This window comes from Oryctolagus cuniculus, chromosome 18, assembly GCF_051225735.1.
Source record: "Oryctolagus cuniculus isolate XC-2025 breed Fujian yellow rabbit chromosome 18, ASM5122573v1, whole genome shotgun sequence".
Classification (NCBI taxonomy): domain Eukaryota; kingdom Metazoa; phylum Chordata; class Mammalia; order Lagomorpha; family Leporidae; genus Oryctolagus; species Oryctolagus cuniculus.
The window spans coordinates 8,718,483-8,738,073 of NC_142884.1; the positions used below are offsets into that span (position 1 = coordinate 8,718,483).

The window sequence follows — 19,591 nt, forward strand, 5'->3', positions numbered from 1 at the left end:
AGACCAGGAGAAGCACCTGGCTCCTGCCATTGAATCAGCGCGGTGCGCTGGCCACAGTGCACCAGCTGTGGCGGCCATTGGAGGGTGAACCAATGGCAAAGGAAGACCTTTCTCTCTGTCTGTCTCTCTCTCACTGTGCACTCTGCCTGTCAAAAAAAAAAAAAAAAAAAATCACAGGGTCTGCGTTAGCAGGAATGCTGGAGCCAGGAGTCACAAGCAGGCATCAAACCCAGGCACCCCCTGCATCTCGACCACCAGGCTAAACACACACACTATTATTCTTTTTTTAAAGGAAATTATTTGGTTTTTATTAATATTTTTAAAAAGATCTATTTATCTAAAAGAGTTGCAGAGAGAGGAGAGAGAATTGTCCACCAGCTGGTTCACTCCCAAATGGCTGGGACGACCAGGGCTGGGCCAGGCAGAAGCCAGGAGCCTGGAGCTTTTTCTGGGTCTCCCACGTGGGCGCAGGGGACCACGCACTTTGCACCATCCTCCACTGTCTTCCCACGCGGGTAGCAGGGGGCAGTGGATTGGAAGTGGAGCAGCCGGGATTTAAACCGGCGTCCACACGTGGCACTGCAGGCCGGCGGCTTTACCCACCATGCCACAGCGCCAGTCCTGCAAAGTACCTTTCCCATAGAGGGTGAAATCCAGTTTCCAGGGGTGGCTTCTGCAGCCATTATTCAGCCTCCCCCTGGTCTCTGTCCAGGCCTGCCCCCCGCCCCCAGAGGCAGGGAACCCCCAGAGGGTGTAGCCGAGCCTCGCTCTCACCTGGAAAACCTGAGCCCATCTGGTGACCGAATGGGGGTAGCCATGCCGGCTCAACAGCGCCCCCTGTGGCAGGGATTCTTCAATTTATTTCAATAAATAAAACTCCAAACTCCACCTGGGGCCTTTAAGGGAGCTAGAAGGGCCTCTGAGAAAGGTGGTCGCCCGCGCCGTGGACAGGAACGAGGCTGACACAGGTGCATCGGGCGTGGGCTCGGGAGAGGCCTGACAAGAATTCCATATGTATAGGAAATACCCAGAATAGGTAAAATCAGAGACGGCGTCGGGGCTGGCAGGAGGTGGAGATGGAGACATTGGCGTGTGTGTGTGTGACTGCTTAACGGGCCTGGCATTTCCTTTAGGGGATGGAACGTCCTGGCCGCACGGCCTCGTGGACGCACCAATCGCTCCCAAATTCTGCACCTTAAGTGGTCAGGATGCTAAGCTGGGGCAGGCGCTCAGCCCGGCGGTTACAATGCCTGCGCCCCACGTCGGACGACCTGGGTTCAGCACCTGGCCCTGGTTCCTGAGCCCGGCTTCCTGCTCATGCAAACCCTGGGAGGCAGCACCCAGGACCCGGAGGGCGTCCCAGCTGTAGCTGGAACTCCCAGCCCCGGCCTTCGTAGGCACTTGGAGAGGGAACCAGCGGATGGGAGTGCTGTCTTTCATGAATAGATCATGTTTTAAAGATGGTAGATTTTGTTTTAATGCATATTTTACCACAATAATATATATAAGAAAGAGGAAGGCCGGCGCCGTGGCTCAATAGGCTAATCCTCCACCTTGCGGCGCCGGCACACCGGGTTCTAGTCCCGGTCGGGGCGCCGGATTCTGTCCCGGTTGCCCCTCTTCCAGGCCAGCTCTCTGCTATGGCCAGGGAGTGCAGTGGAGGATGGCCCAGGTGCTTGGGCCCTGCACCCCATGGGAGACCAGGAAAAGCACCTGGATCCTGGCTCCTGCCATCGGATCAGCGCGGTGCGCCGGCTGCAGCGGCGGCCATTGGAGGGTGAACCAACGGCAAAAGGAAGACCTTTCTCTCTCTGTCTCTCTCTCTGTCCACTCTGCCTGTCAAAAAAAAAAAAAAAAAAAAAAAAAAAAAAGAAAGAGGAGAGGGTGGCTCTTTGGCCAGACTTCTGGGTTCGAGTCCTGCTTTGCCATTCATCTCTGACCTTGAGCAAGGGCCTTGACCTGCCGTGCCGATTCCCTGTCTGGGGGTAACCACAGTCGCCAGCCCCCGTGGCTCCCGGGAGTTTGCGGGGAGCGGAGCCTCACGGCCTGCACCTGTGGTTGCTCCTGGTTTGGGGTGGGGGCCGCGGACACCTGACCTGAGCCTTTGGCTCGTAGGAGACCAGGGTCCCCTCTGCCACCAGGAGTCCACCTGAGCCCAAGCCGACGCCTTCTCTGCTCCAGGCCCCTGTGGCTCCTTGGACCGATGCCCGAGCCAGCACAGCCGGTCATCCGGCCCTCAGTGGCCTTTTGGCAACCAGGTGGCAGGGCGGCAGGTGGTGCTGCTTCCCCTCGGGCCGCATCCTTGGAGCCAAGCGTGAGGGATGGGGTGTCAGGTGGAGTGGGGCTTCCAACTATTCCTCTTACACGTTAATGGCTTGATAGACTTTGTTGAGGCTGTCACATACAGGTGTGCAGGTTATGCACTGCACAAAGACGCCTCCTCTTGGGCAAGATTCACCTCTCGCGTGTCACACATTGGGATATTTACTGGGGCGATTTTTAGGAAAATGCCAGCGAACCTCCATTGAGCAATACGTGGTGTACTACAGCGACGCTCCAGCAGGTGGCAGCAGAGTCGCGCGGGCCGCTCCCTGCCCGCTTCCTACCAAGGCGCCGGGGCCGGGGGTCTTCCAGGTGTGCCCAGTTACCTGACATCTGAGTCCGGATGTTGCAGCCCGGGAGCCTCGCGCCGTCTCCCCCCAAGCCCGCGCCTAGCCCCCATCTCACAAGCCTGCCCTTTGCAGGGATGCAGCCGTGGACTTCACCTTGGAGGAGGGCCGGCTGGGGGTCTGGCCTCAGGAAGCTGTACCCAGACGAGGAGAGCTACCAGAACCTCCTGTGGCTGGGCGAGCCCCGCCCCAGCCTCGTGGCTCAGGGGTCCACACCCTCTGCTCCCGCGGCCTTGGGGGCCTCTGTGCCCTCGCTGGTCCCCGTGCCTGGCCTGTGTCCCTGCTGTGTGGCCTCGGTTCAGTCTGTCTGTGTGGGATTCTCTCATCTGCACACAGGGAGTCAGGATCCCAGCTGGGGGCAGGAGGCACACCGGTGTTGACACGGGGCCGGGATGCTGGGGTCAGGGGCTGCGGGAGGGCATGACCCCAACACTGGTGTGGGGCGTGGGCGTCTTCACGAGGCTGAACCCGAACTCTATGACCGAACGGCCTGGCACGCGGAAGGCGTGTACAGCGTTTTCCTGTCCCAGTTACAGTCACAGGTGCATCCGCCAGGCCTCCTGCATATGAAGTGAAAGCGGGGGCGGGCGCCATGGCGCCCCTAGCAGAGTGTCGGGTTCGAGTCCTGCAGCGCAGGGACACTGGCCCTGTCCCGTGTCATGGGACACACACAGGCTTCGGCACGTGAGACGCCCGTCTCCCAGAACCACACGCTGCAGCCTTCTGAGCGGCAGCACGCCCACCCCCGGTGCACACACACACACGTCAGCCAGGAGCTCCCAATTTCGACCACAAACGGAACCAGAACTCCAGGTGCAAGGCTCAGTGGGCCCAACACCACCCCCAGAAGTATGTTCAGCACCTGATGTGTGTAAAGGTATTAAAACTCAGAGTGTGGGGCCAGCGCCATGGCGCAGTGGGTTAACCCTCCGCCCGTGGTGCCAGCATCCCACGTGGGCGCCGGTTCTGGTCCCAGCTGCCCCACTTCCAATCCAGCTCTCTGCTGTGGCCTGGGAGGGCAGTGGAGGACGGCCCAGGTCCCTGCACCTGCACGGGAGACCGAGAAGAAGCTCCTGGCTCCTGATCGGCACAGCTCTGGTGGCTGCGGCCATCTGGGGAGTGAACCAGCGGATGGAAGACCTTTCTGTCTCTCCCTCTCACTGTCTGTAACTCTACCTCTCAAATAAACAAATAAATAAAATCTTTAAAACAAAACAAACAAAACAAAACCTCAGTGTGTGCTGGGCTTCAGCAAAGCAGGGCCTGTCCCCAGGCAGGCAGGCAGGCGCGCGCTAGGGGCTGAGGCCCTGGGAGGGGCTGGCCGAGCCGGAGGCCACGGCCCCTGCGGCTATTTCCGACTCCCCAGCGCAGGGACACAGCAGGGGTCATCCTGTCGGTGTCCCCGGCCAGGGCCCGGCCGTTGTCGGCTCGGGGCCCAGCATGCACAGAGGCTGTTGTGCGTGTGGCAACGGGAACGCTCAGCCGTGCGCTCAGTGTGGCCACGGGGCCCTTCCTAACCAGACGCTTCGAGCGCGGGCCCTCGGGCTACGTGCGCAGAAGGGCGCGCCCTGGGCCGGCGGCTGTGAGGCTGACGGCAGAGCCTCCTGGCCGACAGGCCAGGGCTGGTGGGGAGAGGCGGGGCAGCAGGACGGGTCAGGACCTGGAGAAGCAGAGGCAGGGGCCGCGCGTGAGCTGGAGGAGGCCGACTCGCTGCTGCTTCTGGGAAAACTCTATTTGTGCTAGCGCTGACCAGCACCGCAGCGCTCAGTGCCCGTCACTGCCCCGCCCCCCACCCCCCACGGCGCCCTCTGAGGTAGACTTCGCCCATTTACAGATGAGGACGCCGGGGCCCAAGGCTCGCCCCCACGGTCACTCAGGCAGGAGGCGCGTCTACCTCGGGCGGTCGGCCTGGAGTCCCCCTCTGAGCCCCCACGGCCCACGGCTTCTGTCATGACCGGAGGTGCACACGGCTTCCTCACTCCGCGACAGGAGGGGCGCGGCCAGGGGTGGTGTCAGCGCGCGGCTGCGGGGGGCCCGGGCTCTGCCCCTGCGGCGGCTGCGGGCAGGGCTGCTCGCGCCGGTGGACTCTGCGGTGCTGGCTGAGGTGGCTGCTGTAGGCGAAGGCTCGGCCGCACTCGCCGCACGCGAACGGCTTCTCCCCGCTGTGCGCCCGCTCGTGCTGCCCCAGGTTCGCCTTCTGGGCGAAGGCCTTGCCGCACTCGCCGCACACGAACGGCTTCTCCCCGCTGTGCACCCGCTGGTGGATGGCGAGGCACGAGCTCTGGGCGAAGGCCTTGCCGCACTCGCCGCACGCGAACGGCTTCTCCCCGCGGTGCGCCTGCTGGTGGCGGAGCAGCTGCGTGCCCAGGGCGAAGGCTTTCTCGCACACGCCGCACACGAACGGCTTCTCCCCGCTGTGAACCCTCCTGCGGTGCTGGGCGAGGCTGGCGCAGCTGCTGAACACCTTCCCGCACGGGCCGCACTGCGGCGGCGGCTCCCCGGGGCGCTGGCTGGAGGGCTCGTCGGAGGGCGGGGGCTCCCGCTCGGGGAGGGGGGCCTCGCCGGGCGCGGCTTTCCCGCCTCCGTGGGCTCGCTGATGGCGGGCGAGCTGCGCCGGGTGGCCGAAGGCCTTCCCGCACTGGGCGCACAGGAAGGGCTTCACGCTGGCGTGGACCCTCTGGTGCTGAGCCAGGTACTTGCTGCAGCCGAAGGCCTTCCCGCACTCGTCGCACTTGAAGGGCTTCTCGGGCGGGCCCCCGGCCTCGGCCAGCGCCCCCTCGCCGGCGTCCGGGCCTTGCCTCTCGGCGCCGTGGCCGCGCAGGTGGCAGCTCAGGGTGGCGCGGCAGAGGAAGCGCTCCCCACACTGCGGGCAGCAGTGCGGCGGCTCGGCGCCGTGCGCCTGCTGGTGCCGCTCCAGCTGCTCCTTGTGGCTGAAGGCCGCCTGGCACTGGCCGCAGTGGTGCAGCTGCTGGGCGATGTGGGCCAGCTGGTGGCGCCGCAGGTGGGAGGGCCGGTTGAAGCTGCGGCCGCACTCGGCGCACGGGTGGGGCCGGCAGCCCGTGTGCACGCGCCGGTGCTCGCGGAGGTGGCTGCTGCGGCCGAAGGCCTTGCCGCACTCGCCGCACCGGAAGGGCTGCTGGCCGGTGTGGCCCCGCTCGTGGATCTTGAGGGTGGCCGCGTGGCTGAAGGCCTTCCCGCACTCGCGGCACTTGTACGGCTTCTCCCCGGTGTGCGTGGCCCGGTGCTCGATGAGCGAGGCGCTCTGCCGGAAGGTCTTCCCGCACTCCGGGCAGGCGGCCAGGGCCCTGGCGGCGTGCGTCCTCTGGTGCCGCACCCAGAGCTTCCTCAGGCTGAACGCCTCCTGGCACTGGGGGCACTGGTAGCGCCTCTGGGCCGGCTGGTGCTGCGCGAGGACGAGGCCCGGGCCGCAGGGCGGCGCCTGTGGCGTCTGCGGCACCTGTGGCGTCTGCGGCACCTGTGGCACCTGCGGCACCTGTGGCGTCTGCGGCACCTGCGGCGCCTGTGGCGTCTGCGGCACCTGTGGCGTCTGCGGCGCCTGTGGCGTCTGCGGCACCTGTGGCGCCTGTGGCGTCTGCAGCGCGGCGGGCCCGGCGCTCTCACTCGGCCTTCCCCCCGCGTGGGTTTTCTGGTGCCACAGGAGCTGCGCGCTCTGAGCGAAAGTCTGCCCGCACTCGTTACACGCATGGGACTGCTGGCCGGCGGGCGGCCCGGGGCGGGCAGAGAAGCAGGCATTCTGGAGCAAAGCTCTCCCCAACGGGTGCTCGAGCCGCGCGGCCGGCGTCTCCCTGGCGTGGCCCACCCAGTGCAGGATGAGGTGGTGGGTGCTGCTGAAATGCAGCCCGCACTCGTTGCACTTGTAGGGCTGCGCCTCGCCCTGCTCGGCGCCCTGCTGCCTCTGGGCTGAGCCAGGGCCTTGGTCAGCCCGATGCTCCTCGGACTCGGCTGGCGTGGGGCGCTCCGCCGGAGGATCCGGCACCACCGACTCCTCCTCTGTGGGAAGCTGGGGCCCAGGACTGGGGCCCCGCGCGAGTGCACGCCCCTCGCATCTGGCAGGACTGTCCGTGTTGGGGACATCAGCCCTCAGAGGACTCCTGGGATCGCCCAGCAAACTGTCTACCCAGCTCTCGTCTATGCAGACATCTTCGAAACTGGAGCCGCACAAGTCATCCTTGGAAAACGTCTCCAGGATCTCCAGGGAGAGGCCTTCTTCCAGAAACTCGCGCGTCAGCGCGGCGGGCTCGCTCTGCGCCGTGTCTGAAAGAGACGGTGCGCGTGTCGCGGCTCTCCAGCTGCAGGGTGACACACGGGTGAGGGAGGAGGGGCCGTGGGCCTGAGTCCACTGTCGGTCAAGGGCAGCAAGGGGAGCGAGGGGACGGGCCCAAAGCAGGGACCTGTCTGGAGTGGCCTCATGGGAAACTGCAGGGGTTCAACAGGGGAGGACGCCCATCACCTTCACACCGGTGACTGACCACACTGTCTAAAACCTGCCCTGGAGGGCCGGCCTGTGGCACAGTGGGCTGAGCGGCCACCTGTGACGCCGCACCCCGTACGGGAGCTGGTACAAGTCCCGGCTGCTCCACTTCCGATCCAGCCCCCTGCTAATGCGCCTGGGACAGCAGTGGAAGATGGTCCAAGTGCTCGGGCCCCTGCACCCACGTGGGAGACTGGAAAGCAGCTCCTGGCTCCAGCCTGGCCCAGTGCTGGCCATCGCGGCCATCTGGGGAGTGAACCAGCAGACCGGAGCTCTCACACTTGCTCTCTCTCCCCTTCTCTGTAACTCTTTCAAAATAAATACATTTTTAAAAAATATTTATTTATTTGAAAGGTAGATTACAGGGAGGCAGAGGCACAGAGAGATCCTCCATCCACTAGTTGACTTCCTATATGGTCTCAACGGCTGGAGCTGGGCTGATCCAAAGCCAGGAGCCAGGAGCTCCTTCTGGGTCTCCCACGTGGGTGCAGGGGCCCAAGGACTCGGGCCATCTTCTACTGCTTTCCCAGGCCATACAGAGAGCTGGATCGGAAGTGGAGCAGCCGGGTCTCCAACTGGAACCCACATGGGGTGCCGGCACTGCAGGAGGCAGCTTTACCTGCTATACCACAGTGCAGGCCCCTAAAATAAGACAACATTAAAGAAATAAAAACTGTCCTGTCCCCACCCCCTCACACACCACTCTCCCCTGCACTGTTGTCTTCCGTCCGCGAGAACTCCCCCCGCCCCATCCAGTCCTGCCAGGACCCCAGGACCCCAGGAGTCAGTGGCCACCCCCACCTCCCTCCGCGCGGGCCCTGCTTTCTGAGACGTCTCTGCTCCCTTCTCTCAGCAGCTCTCGCCGGCACAGGCCCCTTGCTGGCCACCTGCCTCTTCCCGGCTTGCACTCTAGCCCCAAAGGGCTCCTCAGTAAGCCCCATCTGGGGAGCAGGCCCGCAAACGAAGATCGATCTCTCTGCATCGGTCTCTCCCTCTCTAATTCTGCCTTTCAAATGGATAAAAGGAATCTTAACAACAAAAAACTGCTTAAAAAATTGTTTGTTCTGCTTATTTGAAAGGCAGAGAGAGACAGAGAGCGCGAGATCTCCTGTCGGTTGGTTCATTCCTCAGCCGGCTGCGGCATGGTTGGGACAGGCCGCAGCCAGGTCTCCCTCCTGAGTGGCCGGGCCAAGCATGCGAGCTGTCACCGCTGCCCCCAAGCAGGAAGCACGCCTCCAAGCCAGTGCCCCTGGGGTCCTCCCAGCTGCGCCCCCGAGCTCAGCGCCCCTCCTCGCCTCCACCCTGCACCGTCACCACACTTGTCCTGTTCTTCCCGACCTCCTGGCCCGAGACCGCGTGTCGCTGGCCCAGAACTGGAACTTGCAGAGGGAAGCCCCCCCCCCCACGCCTGTGTCCCGCCCTGTTCCCTGTGCCGCTCAGCTGGCTCCCCAGCCCCTCGGCTCATGCTGCTCCCCCACCTCCAACCCGACAGGCACGCACAGGCGCCCCGTCTGTGCCAGCCACCGGCCCTCCCCGCACAGGGCGCTGGGCCTCTGCGAGCCGCTCACCAGGGCCCACTGCTGCTGGGCTGCTGCTTGCCAGGGCCTCCAGCTCTTCCAAACCATCTGCGCAGGCGGTCAGGGTGGGCCTCAGGGGGTCTACGGGGAGAGAACGACACCGCCGTGAGCCAGCTCGTGCCCAGCACACGGTGCGCACTGCGCGGCTCCCGGACTGCCTGCTTCGTGGGTTCCCAGTTCGGGGGGGGGGGGGTGGCCCAGTCCCCACACGGGGTCATCAGCCCCACGGGCTCCTGAGGTCAAGCAGAGCTTCCGGCTTTCGAGGCACACTCAGATGCCTCGTGTACCGGTGAAGAAGCCGCCAGCCGGGCCCCGCGGTGGACGACGGGCCAGGCCCGCGCTGGAGAGGCAGACCTGGCTCTGCCTGCGGCGAGCTTCCTCGTGGGAGGTAGCAGAGCAGCATCTCGGGGCGCGAGTCTGAGAGCACAGCGGAAGTGTCACTGGTTCTGAGGACGACGTAAGAGGCCCTGAGCCAGCTGCACGGGTGGCCTCTGGGAGCCGAGGAAGCCGGGCTGAACCCGACCACACGGTCGTAACCGCGGCATGTATGGGAGGGATCTGCAGCCGCCGCCAGGGGACCACGCACACGGGCATGAGCAGGGGAGCCGGGGACACATGTCTCCAGGGGCTATTTAAGGGAAGACACAGAGCCGCGACCTGCCGAGCTGCTCCCGCAGCCCCCGGCACGGTCGAGCGGGAGGCCCTCTGCTCCAAGTGACCACCCGGCAGATCAGTCGCCACGGCACGGCGCTCCGGGAGAAACAAAATCCCTGCTCCTCAGTAAGAACTCAGCAACCAGACGGGGAGTGAGGAGGGGAGGAAGTGATGGGCGCTGGGGTGCCGGGCCTGCCGCCCTCCGGCTGTGACAGCGCGGCACGTGAGGGGCCGCAGGCCTGGCCGCTCTCCTGGGCTTCAGGAGGGTCCCAGCATCCCCAGAACCAAGAGCAGGGCCCTGTTTGGCAAACGTGGTTTATTCTGAACACTGCTCCCGTCTGGGAGGCTGGGATCGTGGCCGGCACCAGGTGAGGCTGCCCAGACCAGCTCCCGTCACCAGCCTGGTCACGGGGCTCCAGCGGGCTTCCCTGGGCAATCTGGGCTCCACACGACTCTGCTGAGAATTCTGGAAGCTTCAACTCCCGTGCCCTCCCCCTTTCCTGACGGCGCTCGGCATCTCTCCACTGCAGTGCATCACAGCCGTGAGGCCACCAAGAATCGCTGAGCCGGGGGTGCTCCTGGGGACCCCGACACAGCTGGGAAGGCGCCCGCCCCTCTTCACGCCTGTTCTAGGACAGCACTGTACCCTCCTTGGGCAGTGACGGGGCACAGAACCGGGCTCAGCTCCCGACATTCCAGCTGCTCACTGAGCCCCTAAGTCGGGTACCAAACCTCGGGGGGGGGGGGGCAGGGTGTGGTATCCGTGAACAAAGCCCTGCCTGCGCCTCGCCCCGTTCCAGATGAGGACAAGCAGCGAGAACGCGATAGGGACAAACAAGTGGACCGGACAGCAAGGCAGGGAACTGTGATGGGTCCCGGCTTAAAGTCCTCAAAGAAAGAAGCCCAAGAGCCGTCTGTGCAGAGGGCCAGCAACACAGGCCCTAGGCAGCCGCCTGGGGAGCGAGGAGTTCTGCGGCTGACGGCAGGAAAGGGTGGAGACGGGCGGGTGGGCAGGTGGGGGCCGGACCAGGGTTTCTCAGCCTCGGCTCCACGGACATTTGGGTTCAGAGAATCCTGGGAGGAGCACTGGTGCACTGCAGGGGTGTGGCGGCACCCTCCACCCCAAACAGGGCCGTCAAAAACATCTCCAGACAGCCCCTGCCGGGGGCCCCAGGGCCAGGGTCACGCAGCTGAGAACCACTGGGCTAACCTGTGCTGGCCCCGAGGGCTCCGGAACTGGGCTTTCACAGGTGACCCGGGATCAGGGCAGTGCTGCCCCCCCCACCCCAGGACACGCCACTCACTCAGCAAGAAGAGGTTCTGGTAGTTGTCCAGCGCCGTGTCCCAGAACAGGTCCCCCTGGTCCAGCCCCAGCTGCTCCCAGTCTTCCAAGGTGAAGTCCATGGCTATGCCGCTGAGCCTCACGAGGCCCTGCAACGTAACGCCATCGGTCACTCAGGCTGGGCGGGAGGACCCCTCAGGGCGCCCCCGGCCCTGGTGTGCCAGGCCTCTGGCAGAAGCGCCCTGTCCTCAGCCTCACAGGAACCTGCCGAGTACAGAGATCAGAAACCCCCCCATTCCAGGGCCGGCATGTGGCACAGCAGGTAAAGCCGCTGCCTGCAGTGCCAGCATCCCACGTGGGCACCAGTTCTAGTCCCGGCTGCTCCACTTCCGATCCAGCTCCCTGCTATGGCCTGGGAAAGCAGCGGAAGATGGCTCAAGTCCTTGGACCCTGTACCCATGTGGGAGACCTGGAAGAAGCTCCTGGCTCCTGGCTTTGGATAGGCTTGGCTCCAGCTGTTGTGACCATCTGGGGAGTGAACCAGTGGATGGAAAGCCTCTCTCTCTGCCTCTGCCTCTGTTCTCTGTAATTCTATCTTTCAAATTAAAAAAAAAAAAAAAAAAAAAAAAAAAAAACAAAAAAACAAAAACATGTTCTGGGGCCGGCACTGTGGCGCAGCAGGTAAAAGCCCTGGCCTGAAGCGTCAGCATCCCATATGGGCACCGGTTCTAGTCCTGGCTGCTCCTTCTCCTCTCCAGCTCTCCGCTATGTCATGGGAAAGCAGTAGAAGATGGCTCAAATGCTTGGACCCCTGCACCCATGTGGAAGACCCAGAAGAAGCTCCTGGCTCCTGGCTTTGGATCAGCTCAGCTCTGCCTGTTGCAGCCATCTGAGGAGTGAACCAGCAGATGTCTCTACCTCTCTCTGTAACTCTGTCTTTCAAATAAAAATAAAATAAATCTTACAAAAACAAACGAACAAAACATGTTCCACAGGCAAGGCCAAAGGGCATGATGTCAACTCAAAGACACAGGCAGGCCGGCACCGCGGCTCACTAGGCCAATCCTCCGCCTTGCGGCGCCGGCACACCGAGTTCTAGTCCCGGTTGCCCCTCTTCCAGGCCAGCTCTCTGCTGTGGCCAGGGAGTGCAGTGGAGGATGGCCCAAGTGCCTGGGCCCTGTACCCATGGGAGACCAGGAGGAGCACTGGCTCCTGCCATCGGATCAGCGCGGTGCGCTGGCTGCAGCGTGCTGGCCGCGGCGGCCATTGGAAGGTGAACCAACGGCAAAGGAAGACCTTTCTCTCTGTCTCTCTCTCTCACTGTCCACTCTGCCTGTCAAAAAAAAAAAAAAGTCACACAGGCAGATTTTAAACTCAAGTCAATCATTTATTTCTCTCTTGATTTTGAAAATTGCTTTTAGTGTTCATTCAAGATATTAAGTTGCATTTATCATATTTTTAGGTTTTTCTTTTTCATTTTATTTGAAAGGCAGAGAACGAGAAGGGAACACAGATGTTCTGTCTGTTGGTTCACTCCCCAAATGCCTACAACAGCGGGGGCTGTGCCAGGCCCAAGCCAGGAGCCTGGAACTCGACCTGGTCTCCCCCATGGGCGGCAGGGACCCAGGGACTTGAGCTGCCACTGCTGCCTCCCAGGTGCATATGAGGAAGCTGGGTAGGAAGGGGAACCAGGCGCTGCGACGACATGCCTAACAACTACCCAAGCACACAGGGGGATTTCACACACGGACACCAGGCGGAGACAGGCGGGCCACCTGCCCCTGGGAGCCCAGCACTGGGCTAGCGCGTCAGGGTTCCCAGGACACCTGACCCCAGGGAGCACGGCCAGAGGCTGCAGACGCCGGACGGCTCAAGGCCTGCTTTTGTCTGGCTTGTGTGGGTCCTGGCTGGCGTGGCGCTGACGCGCTCCATCTGTGGCTGCTCCCCTGCGCAGTGCGTTTGTCCCTGCTCCTGACCCCAAGCCCCACCTTACGGATGTGGTACAACACTTCCTGTCCAGGGCACCTGGCCGCACATCCTATGAAGCGGTCAGGAGAGCAGGGGCCTGCTTAGGCATCTTGGCTTTTGGGAGGAGGCCTGACAGCTGGCACAGGTCCACTTCCCGCTCATGACTCCCTGAGGCACACGTCCGCCTGTCCAGCCCTCAGGGATGTCACCTTCATTCTGCAGCTTCCTAGCTAATAGGCATTTAGAATAAAATCCAACAGTGGGAAGTGGAGGGCGGCGTGCACCTGCCCCGGCCCACGCTGCCGGCCTGGCCCACCGAGGGCCCCACGGGCGCCAGGAGTGGACTCAGCACCTGAGGCGCAGGGAGGCACTGCAGGGCCTGACTCCCAAGGCCACGGGACCAGCACCTTTCCCCGATCACACAGCCGCCTGCCGTGTGACCCCCAAGAGGCCGACCACGATGCAGGCTCCACTCGGGAGCCTGTTGGAGCCTGTTGGAGCCGGCAGCTGCTGTTACTGGCTGCAGACCTTGCTGCTCCGCCTGTCTACGGCCCGGCTTCCTCACCTCTGAACTCAGGCTGCCAGGGCCCAGTGTTCTGGTTCAGTGGTTGAAGCCTCCACCTGTGACACCGGCATCTCCGGAGCGCTGGTTCAAGTCCCGACTGCTCCGCTTCCGATCCAGCTCGCTGCTAATGCACCTGGGAAGGCAGCAGGTGATGGCCTGACTACTTCGGCCTCCCACGCGGGACACCTGGATGGAGGTCCAGGCTCCTGTCTCCAGCCTGGCTCAGCCTCGCCATTAGAGCCAATGGGGAGTGAGCTAATTGGGAAGATCTCTCTCTCTGACTCTGCCTTTCAAAGAAATACATCTTGAAAATAACCAAAGAAAAATCTTTTTTTTTTTTTTTTTGGACAGGCAGAGTGGACAGTGAGAGAGAGAGAGAGAAAGGTCTTCCTTTGCCGTTGGTTCACCCTCCAATGGCCGCCGCGGCCGGCGCGCTGCGGCCGGCGCACCGCGCTGATCCGATGGCAGGAGCCAGGAGCCAGATGCTTTTCCTGGTCTCCCATGGGGTGCAGGGCCCAAGCACCTGGGCCATCCTCCACTGCACTCCCTGGCCACAGCAGAGGGCTGGCCTGGAAGAGGGGCAACCGGGACAGAATCCGGCGCCCCGACCGGGACTAGAACCCGGTGTGCCGGCGCCGCTAGGCGGAGGATTAGCCTAGTGAGCCGCGGCGCCGGCCTTTTTTTTTTTTTTTTTTTTTTTTTTGACAGGCAGAGTGGACAGTGAGAGAGAGACAGAGAGAAAGGGTCTTCCTTTGCCGTTGGTTCACCCTCCAATGGCCGCCACGGCCAGCGCGCTGCAGCTGGCGCACCGCGCTGATCCGATGGCAGGAGCCAGGAGCCAGGTGCTTCTCCTGGTCTCCCATGGGGTGCAGGGCCCAAGCACTTGGGCCATCCTCCACTGCACTCCCTGGCCACAGCAGAGAGCTGGCCTGGAAGAGGGGCAACCGGGACAGAATCCGGCGCCCCGACCAGGACTAGAACTTGGTGTGTCGGCGCCGCTAGGCGGAGGATTAGCCTAGTGAGCCGCGGCGCCGGCCAAAGAAAAATCTTAAAATAAGTTGAGGCTGCTGTGTGGGCGAGGGGAACAGCACAGCAAAAGGCAGCAGCTCCTGTCCCGAGCGGCTTCGGTCTGGGGGCGTCACCCTGACAAACACAACACCTTCTGCAATTCTGAGCCCAGCGGCCGACTTACAACCCCCCTCCACACACAGACACAACACACGCCCGGACACGGCCACCCACGTCAGAAGGTGGAGGACGGGTTATCTCTGAAGTAAACAAGGGCTAAGGTGAGATCAGAAGCGAGCCCCGCCCCATCCTCCCGTGGGAGACAGCGCTAATGAGGGCCATGCCTCGTCAGTAACGCACCGCCCAGGTGCCTGGACCCCTGCCACCCACGTGGGAGACCTGGACGGAGCTCCGACTCCGGCTTTGGCCAGGCCCTGCCCCACCCCGCCATGTGCATTTAGGGAACCAGCAACAGGAGGGCCACCCAGCCCTCTCTCTCGCTCTGTCTTTCAATAGATAAGTCTTGGAGAAGACAGTGAGCACCAGCGCTGCCAGGCCCCTCAGCAGGGTGGCTGTCTGGGCGGCTCCAATCTTGCCAGCAGATCAAACCCAGTCCCACTGAGCCTCCGGCCCCAGCTGCCAACCAGAAACAAAGGGAACCGTGCCCCGCGCAGGTCCTTCAGATGAGAGACGCTGGGCGCGCAAGGACAGCTGAGCGATCAGACAACAGACAGCTTCCCATCGGGGGTGGGGGCGGGGTGCAACAGGGACATACACTTGGGCAACAAAACCATTACCTAAAACAGACAAAAACCAAGGCCTGATGGCTGCAGAATCTCACGGGGGACAGCAGAGGGCTGTGACGGGCCGCTCGTGGCTTCTGCGTGGGTAGCCGTGCTCCTGCCGGTCTCGGCGGCCTCGGCGGCGCCTTCCCGAAGCCTGGTGTTTGCCGAGCAGGTTCCGGCATCTGCGCTTTCACAATAGGAGATTCCTTAAAAAAGGCGCGCAGACTGCACAGGCCCCTCCCCCGGCTGCTGCGGGAGACGGAGGTGGGAAGGGCAGGAGCGGAGGCTGAGGGCGCTGCGAGGCTGGGCAGAGCGGAAGAGGCCGGGCCCCTGCGGGTCTCGCGGGCAGGAGCCCAGGGCTGTCCGAGCGCCTGGAAGGCAGGAGGCCGCTTCCTGAGACATGGAGGAGGAGCCTCCAGGGCAGCCAGAGCGCCCCCCGCCCCGCCCCCGCAGCCACGCCCTACTCTCCGGAGCCTGTTAGTCCGTGTTACCTCACCTGGGAAAGGGGCTCTGTGGGTGTGGCTACGGGACCTGAGCAGGGAGATGACCCTCCCTTACCTCGGGGGCCCTCAATGTCACTGCAGGGTCCTCACAGGAGGGAGAAGGCGATGCGGTGACAGGCACAGAGACAGACGCAGGCAGGACGGGGAAGGCGGGAACAGGGTCTCCCGGGAGTCTCCGGGAGCTGCCCTGCTGACGCGGCCTCGGCCTCCAGAGCTGCGAGACAGAGTGCGTGTCTTCAAGCCTCTGCGTCTGTGGCGCGTCGCCAGGCAGGCCCAGGGCGGAGCCGGGGATCAGGGGAGAGGGTGCTGCCCCAGGGCAGACCTGCCCGCCTCTGCCGCAGTGGCCTGGCACAGCACAGCGGCCGCCCGGCACCTGCCGCCCCGGAGCCCCCCCCCCCGCCCCCGCCCTCCTGGAGCCACAGCGGCTGCCTCGCTGTGCCCCGGACACGCCCACCTGCTCCCTGCTCAGGGCCCAAGCCCATCCCGCGGCTCCTCGTCCGGGGCCTCTGCTCCGGGAGACCCCAGCCCGGCCTCCCTATGCCCCTCCCTGCTTTATTTTCTCCACAGTTCGTTCTTGTTTTTCTTTATGTGAGAACAGAGACAGACAGACACTGAGGGAGAGCGCTCCCATCCTCTGGTTCATGCCTCAAACGTGCACAGCGGGAAGCCAGGAGCCAAGAACTCCACCCGGGTCTCCCACGTGGGTGGCAGGGACCCAATCCCTGAGCCCTCTCTGCGTTCTCCCGGGGTCAGCACTAGCAGGAAGCTGCAGCGGGGAGCCAGACGCTAAGATGTGGAACGCGCTGTTCTAACCACTGGGCTACACACTTGCTCCCTCCACTTTTTCTTTTAAAAAAGTCTGCTATTTACTTGAAAGGCAGAGTGACAGGGAGATCTTGCACCCGCCCGTTCACTCTTGATGGCTCCAACAACTGGGGCTGAGCCAGACGGAAGCCAGGAGCCTGGAACTTGATCCGGGTCTCCCACGCGGGCGCAGGGCCCGAGCACTCGGGCCACCTCCACTGCCTTCCCAGGCGTGGGAGCAGGGAGCAGGACGGGGCGGAGCAGCTGGGGCTTGAAGGAGCGCCCTGAGGACACGGGCTGCCGGGGAGCCGCCCCGCTGCGGGAAGCGGCTGAACCGGCCGCACTGCACTGGCTCCCTCCCGGGTGTTAACGCGGCTGCGCTCTACGGCGTTCACTCTGGACTTCACTGTGTTCCAGGTGGGCCCGTGACCCTCCGGGAAACAGTCTTCACGGAGGGGCGGAGCTAAGACGGGGTCACGAGGGCGCCCCTCATCCCGCACGACTGGGGTCCTACAAGGGGACGCGTGGACACACACACGCTGAGAAAAGCCACAGGAAAGCCGTCCCGTGAGGGCGGGATCAGGGTCGCCCCTCCAGCGTCCGGTGGCATCAGGGGCTCCCACAGCAGAGCAGCAGAGGTGTGATGGAGGCTCGCGCTCGGAGGGGAGGGGCGCTGAGCTGGGCAAGGCGTGGGGCAGGACATCCTAGCGGGGCCACAGCGGGAGCCACGGCCAGGGCCAGGCAACTGGCAGGTAGCAGTGTCACGCTTCCCGAGTGCCGCCAGGGAGGCAGGCGGAACCCACGTGGCACAGGAAAGGGGCTGCAGATCCTGCTGACCCGGGAGGGCGGGGCCGAGCGCCGCAGCGCCAGTGTGCTCCTGCCGCGGTGGAATAAAGACCACGGAGGACGGGCCGACTCACCTCAGTGACACCTGCCGGAGCCACTGTCCTCCTTAGGCTCCTCCTCCTTCCCCTCCGCGCTCCCGGCCGGCAGGGCTGCGGGGGCGGAGCTGCGAGGAGGTCTCCCTGCCTCCCACGGCCGCCTCCCGGTCCATGCTGGATGGGTCCTCAGCGTCCACCGCAGGACGAGTCCCGGCGCGAGGCCCTGCAGGGATCACAGCACAACGCGGTCACTCCCGGCCCCGCCCCGCACAGCCTGGCCGCGGGAGGGGAGCGCGCCTGGGGCTCTGGGGACGGGGTCGGGGCCCGTGGGGGCCCCGTGGGAGCCTCCCCCTCACTCCCTGCTGCGCTTCAGCACCAGCAGGCTCCCCGGCGCACGTGGGTGCTGCACGGTGTTTGCCGAGACAAACGTGCTCTCTCCCGGGGCGCCGGGACCCCCGACCACCACCCTCAGGATCTGAGTGGGGGGGACTCGGCCCCCACGACTTCCGCTTCTTCCCCACGGCCCACGGCCGGCGCCACACCTGCGGGTCAGAGACACCCCCAGGTTCTCAGCCTCCCTCGACAGTGCGGTACAACTACTCGGCACCTGCACGCCAGACGACACAAGACACAGGGTGACACAGCAACATCCCATCACTCCCTCCAGACACGGGGAATCTGTGTGCCAGAGACGTGCTGAAAGGAAATCTTCAGCTGCCCCCCAGACCCGCGTGCACGCTGGGAAGCTTCACCCCAAAATTCCATTTCCAGCTTCTCAAACAACCCTAGGATTTGGCCACCCCGGGCCCGCGCTCTGGGAGCCTGGCGCGCCCTCCCCCTCTCCTTTACGTCATCTGAGTCTCAGCCCTGGGGGGCACGGGTGGAGGGGGAGGTGCCACGCGAGCCCAGGGCCACCCAGCCTGGCCCGGAGACTACGGCGGTGGCAAATCCCGGGCCTCGGACAGACCCCGGCCCTCGAACAGACCCCGGCCCCGGGCAGACCCCGGCCTCGGGCAGACCCCGGCCCTCGGGCAGACCCCGGCCCCGGGCAGACCCCGGCCTCGGACAGACCCCGGCCCTCGGACAGACCCCGGCCCTCGGACAGACCCCGGCCCCGGGCAGACCCCGGCCTCGGACAGACCCCGGCCCCGGGCAGACCCCGGCCTCGGACAGACCCCGGCCCTCGGACAGACCCCGGGCCTCAGACAGACCCCGGCCCCGGGCAGACCCCGGCCCTCGGACAGACCCCGGCCCTCGGACAGACCCCGGCCCTCGGACAGACCCCGGCCCCGGTCAGACCCCGGCCTCGGGCAGACCCCGGCCTCGGGCAGACCCCGCCTCGGGCAGACCCCGGCCCCGGGCAGACCCCGGCTTCGGGCAGACCCTGGCCCTGGGCTTGGGAGCCTCGCACCTCCTCCACGTCCCCGGGCCTCGGTGCGACGGGTGCCGCCCCCAACACCTGCAGGTCCGACAGCCTCCCGCTCCCACGCCGAACCGCACGGGCTCTGAAGCCTCTTTGTTCCCCCGGGAGCGACTCCCTTATCTCCACCTCCTGCCTCCCCCAGGCTTCGCCCGGGTGTAAACGCGGCTCGAGTAGCAACTCTGTTCCAATCTTCGGCACTGCCACGCCCGCGCTCCCGTCTCAGGGCCGCCGTGCGGCTCCAGGGAGGACGAGGGTGACAGACCAGACCGCGCCGGCCACGCCCACCCGCGGACCCGCGGACTGAACGGCCATCCGGCCCTCAACCGAGAACCGAGCAGAGCGACACGGGGCCGCCGACGCGGCGGACACACCCCTCACACCCCCTCAGTACCAGCGCGGCCCGGCACCGGCGGCGGGCAGACCCCGACCCCGGACAGACTCCGGACATGGGACAGACCCCGGGCCTCGGGCAGACCCCCCAGCCCCGGGCAGACCCCGGCGGCGGGCAGACCCCGGCCCCGGGCAGACTCCGGGCATGGGACAGACCCCGGCCTCGGGCAGACCCCGGCCCCGGGCAGACCCCGGCCTCGGACAGACCCCGGCCCCGGACAGACCCCGGCCTCGGGCAGACCCCGGCCCCGGGCAGACCCCGGCCTCGGACAGACCCCCAGCCTCGGGCAGACCCCGGCCTCGGGCAGACCCGGGCATCGGACAGACTTCCACGCTCCCACAAAACGCTCGACGCCCACCCCTCACCCCTCAGGAACGACCAAGCCCCCCGGCCTCCAGGAGTCCTCGGCGGCGCAGCCCGACGCCTATTTACCTCCCAATTGTAGTCCCACGAGCTACTCCGAGGGAGCCGGACACCTAACTCCACTCAGACCCTCCCGGTCACAGCCACTTCCGGTGGCGCGCGAAGCTCTCGGAACGCCCCCGCCACGGGGCCTCTGCGCATGCGCCAGGGCGCTGCCTCCCAGAAG

At 64.8% G+C, this 19,591-nt stretch overlaps 1 protein-coding gene across 7 annotated transcripts; it reads right to left on the reverse strand.

The window, feature by feature from the left end:
- Positions 1-281: 281 nt before the first annotated feature.
- On the reverse strand, positions 282-19,589 carry ZNF473 (zinc finger protein 473). 7 transcript variants are annotated; one of them, XM_070063023.2, is made up of 8 exons: positions 19,435-19,589; positions 17,228-17,411; positions 15,559-15,717; positions 15,013-15,182; positions 13,208-13,340; positions 10,697-10,823; positions 8,730-8,819; positions 282-6,944 (listed from the first exon to the last, which is right to left on the reverse strand). In XM_070063023.2, the coding sequence occupies exons 6-8, from the start codon at positions 10,794-10,796 to the stop codon at positions 4,645-4,647; spliced, it is 2,490 nt and encodes an 829-aa protein (XP_069919124.1). In that variant the 5' UTR covers positions 10,797-10,823; positions 13,208-13,340; positions 15,013-15,182; positions 15,559-15,717; positions 17,228-17,411; positions 19,435-19,589; the 3' UTR covers positions 282-4,644. The 7 variants fall into 7 exon arrangements, with proteins under 7 accessions (XP_069919124.1, XP_089174997.1, XP_069919126.1 ...); XM_089318871.1 differs by having other exon boundaries at positions 19,368-19,458; XM_070063025.2 differs by lacking the exon at positions 15,559-15,717.
- Positions 19,590-19,591: the final 2 nt, after the last annotated feature.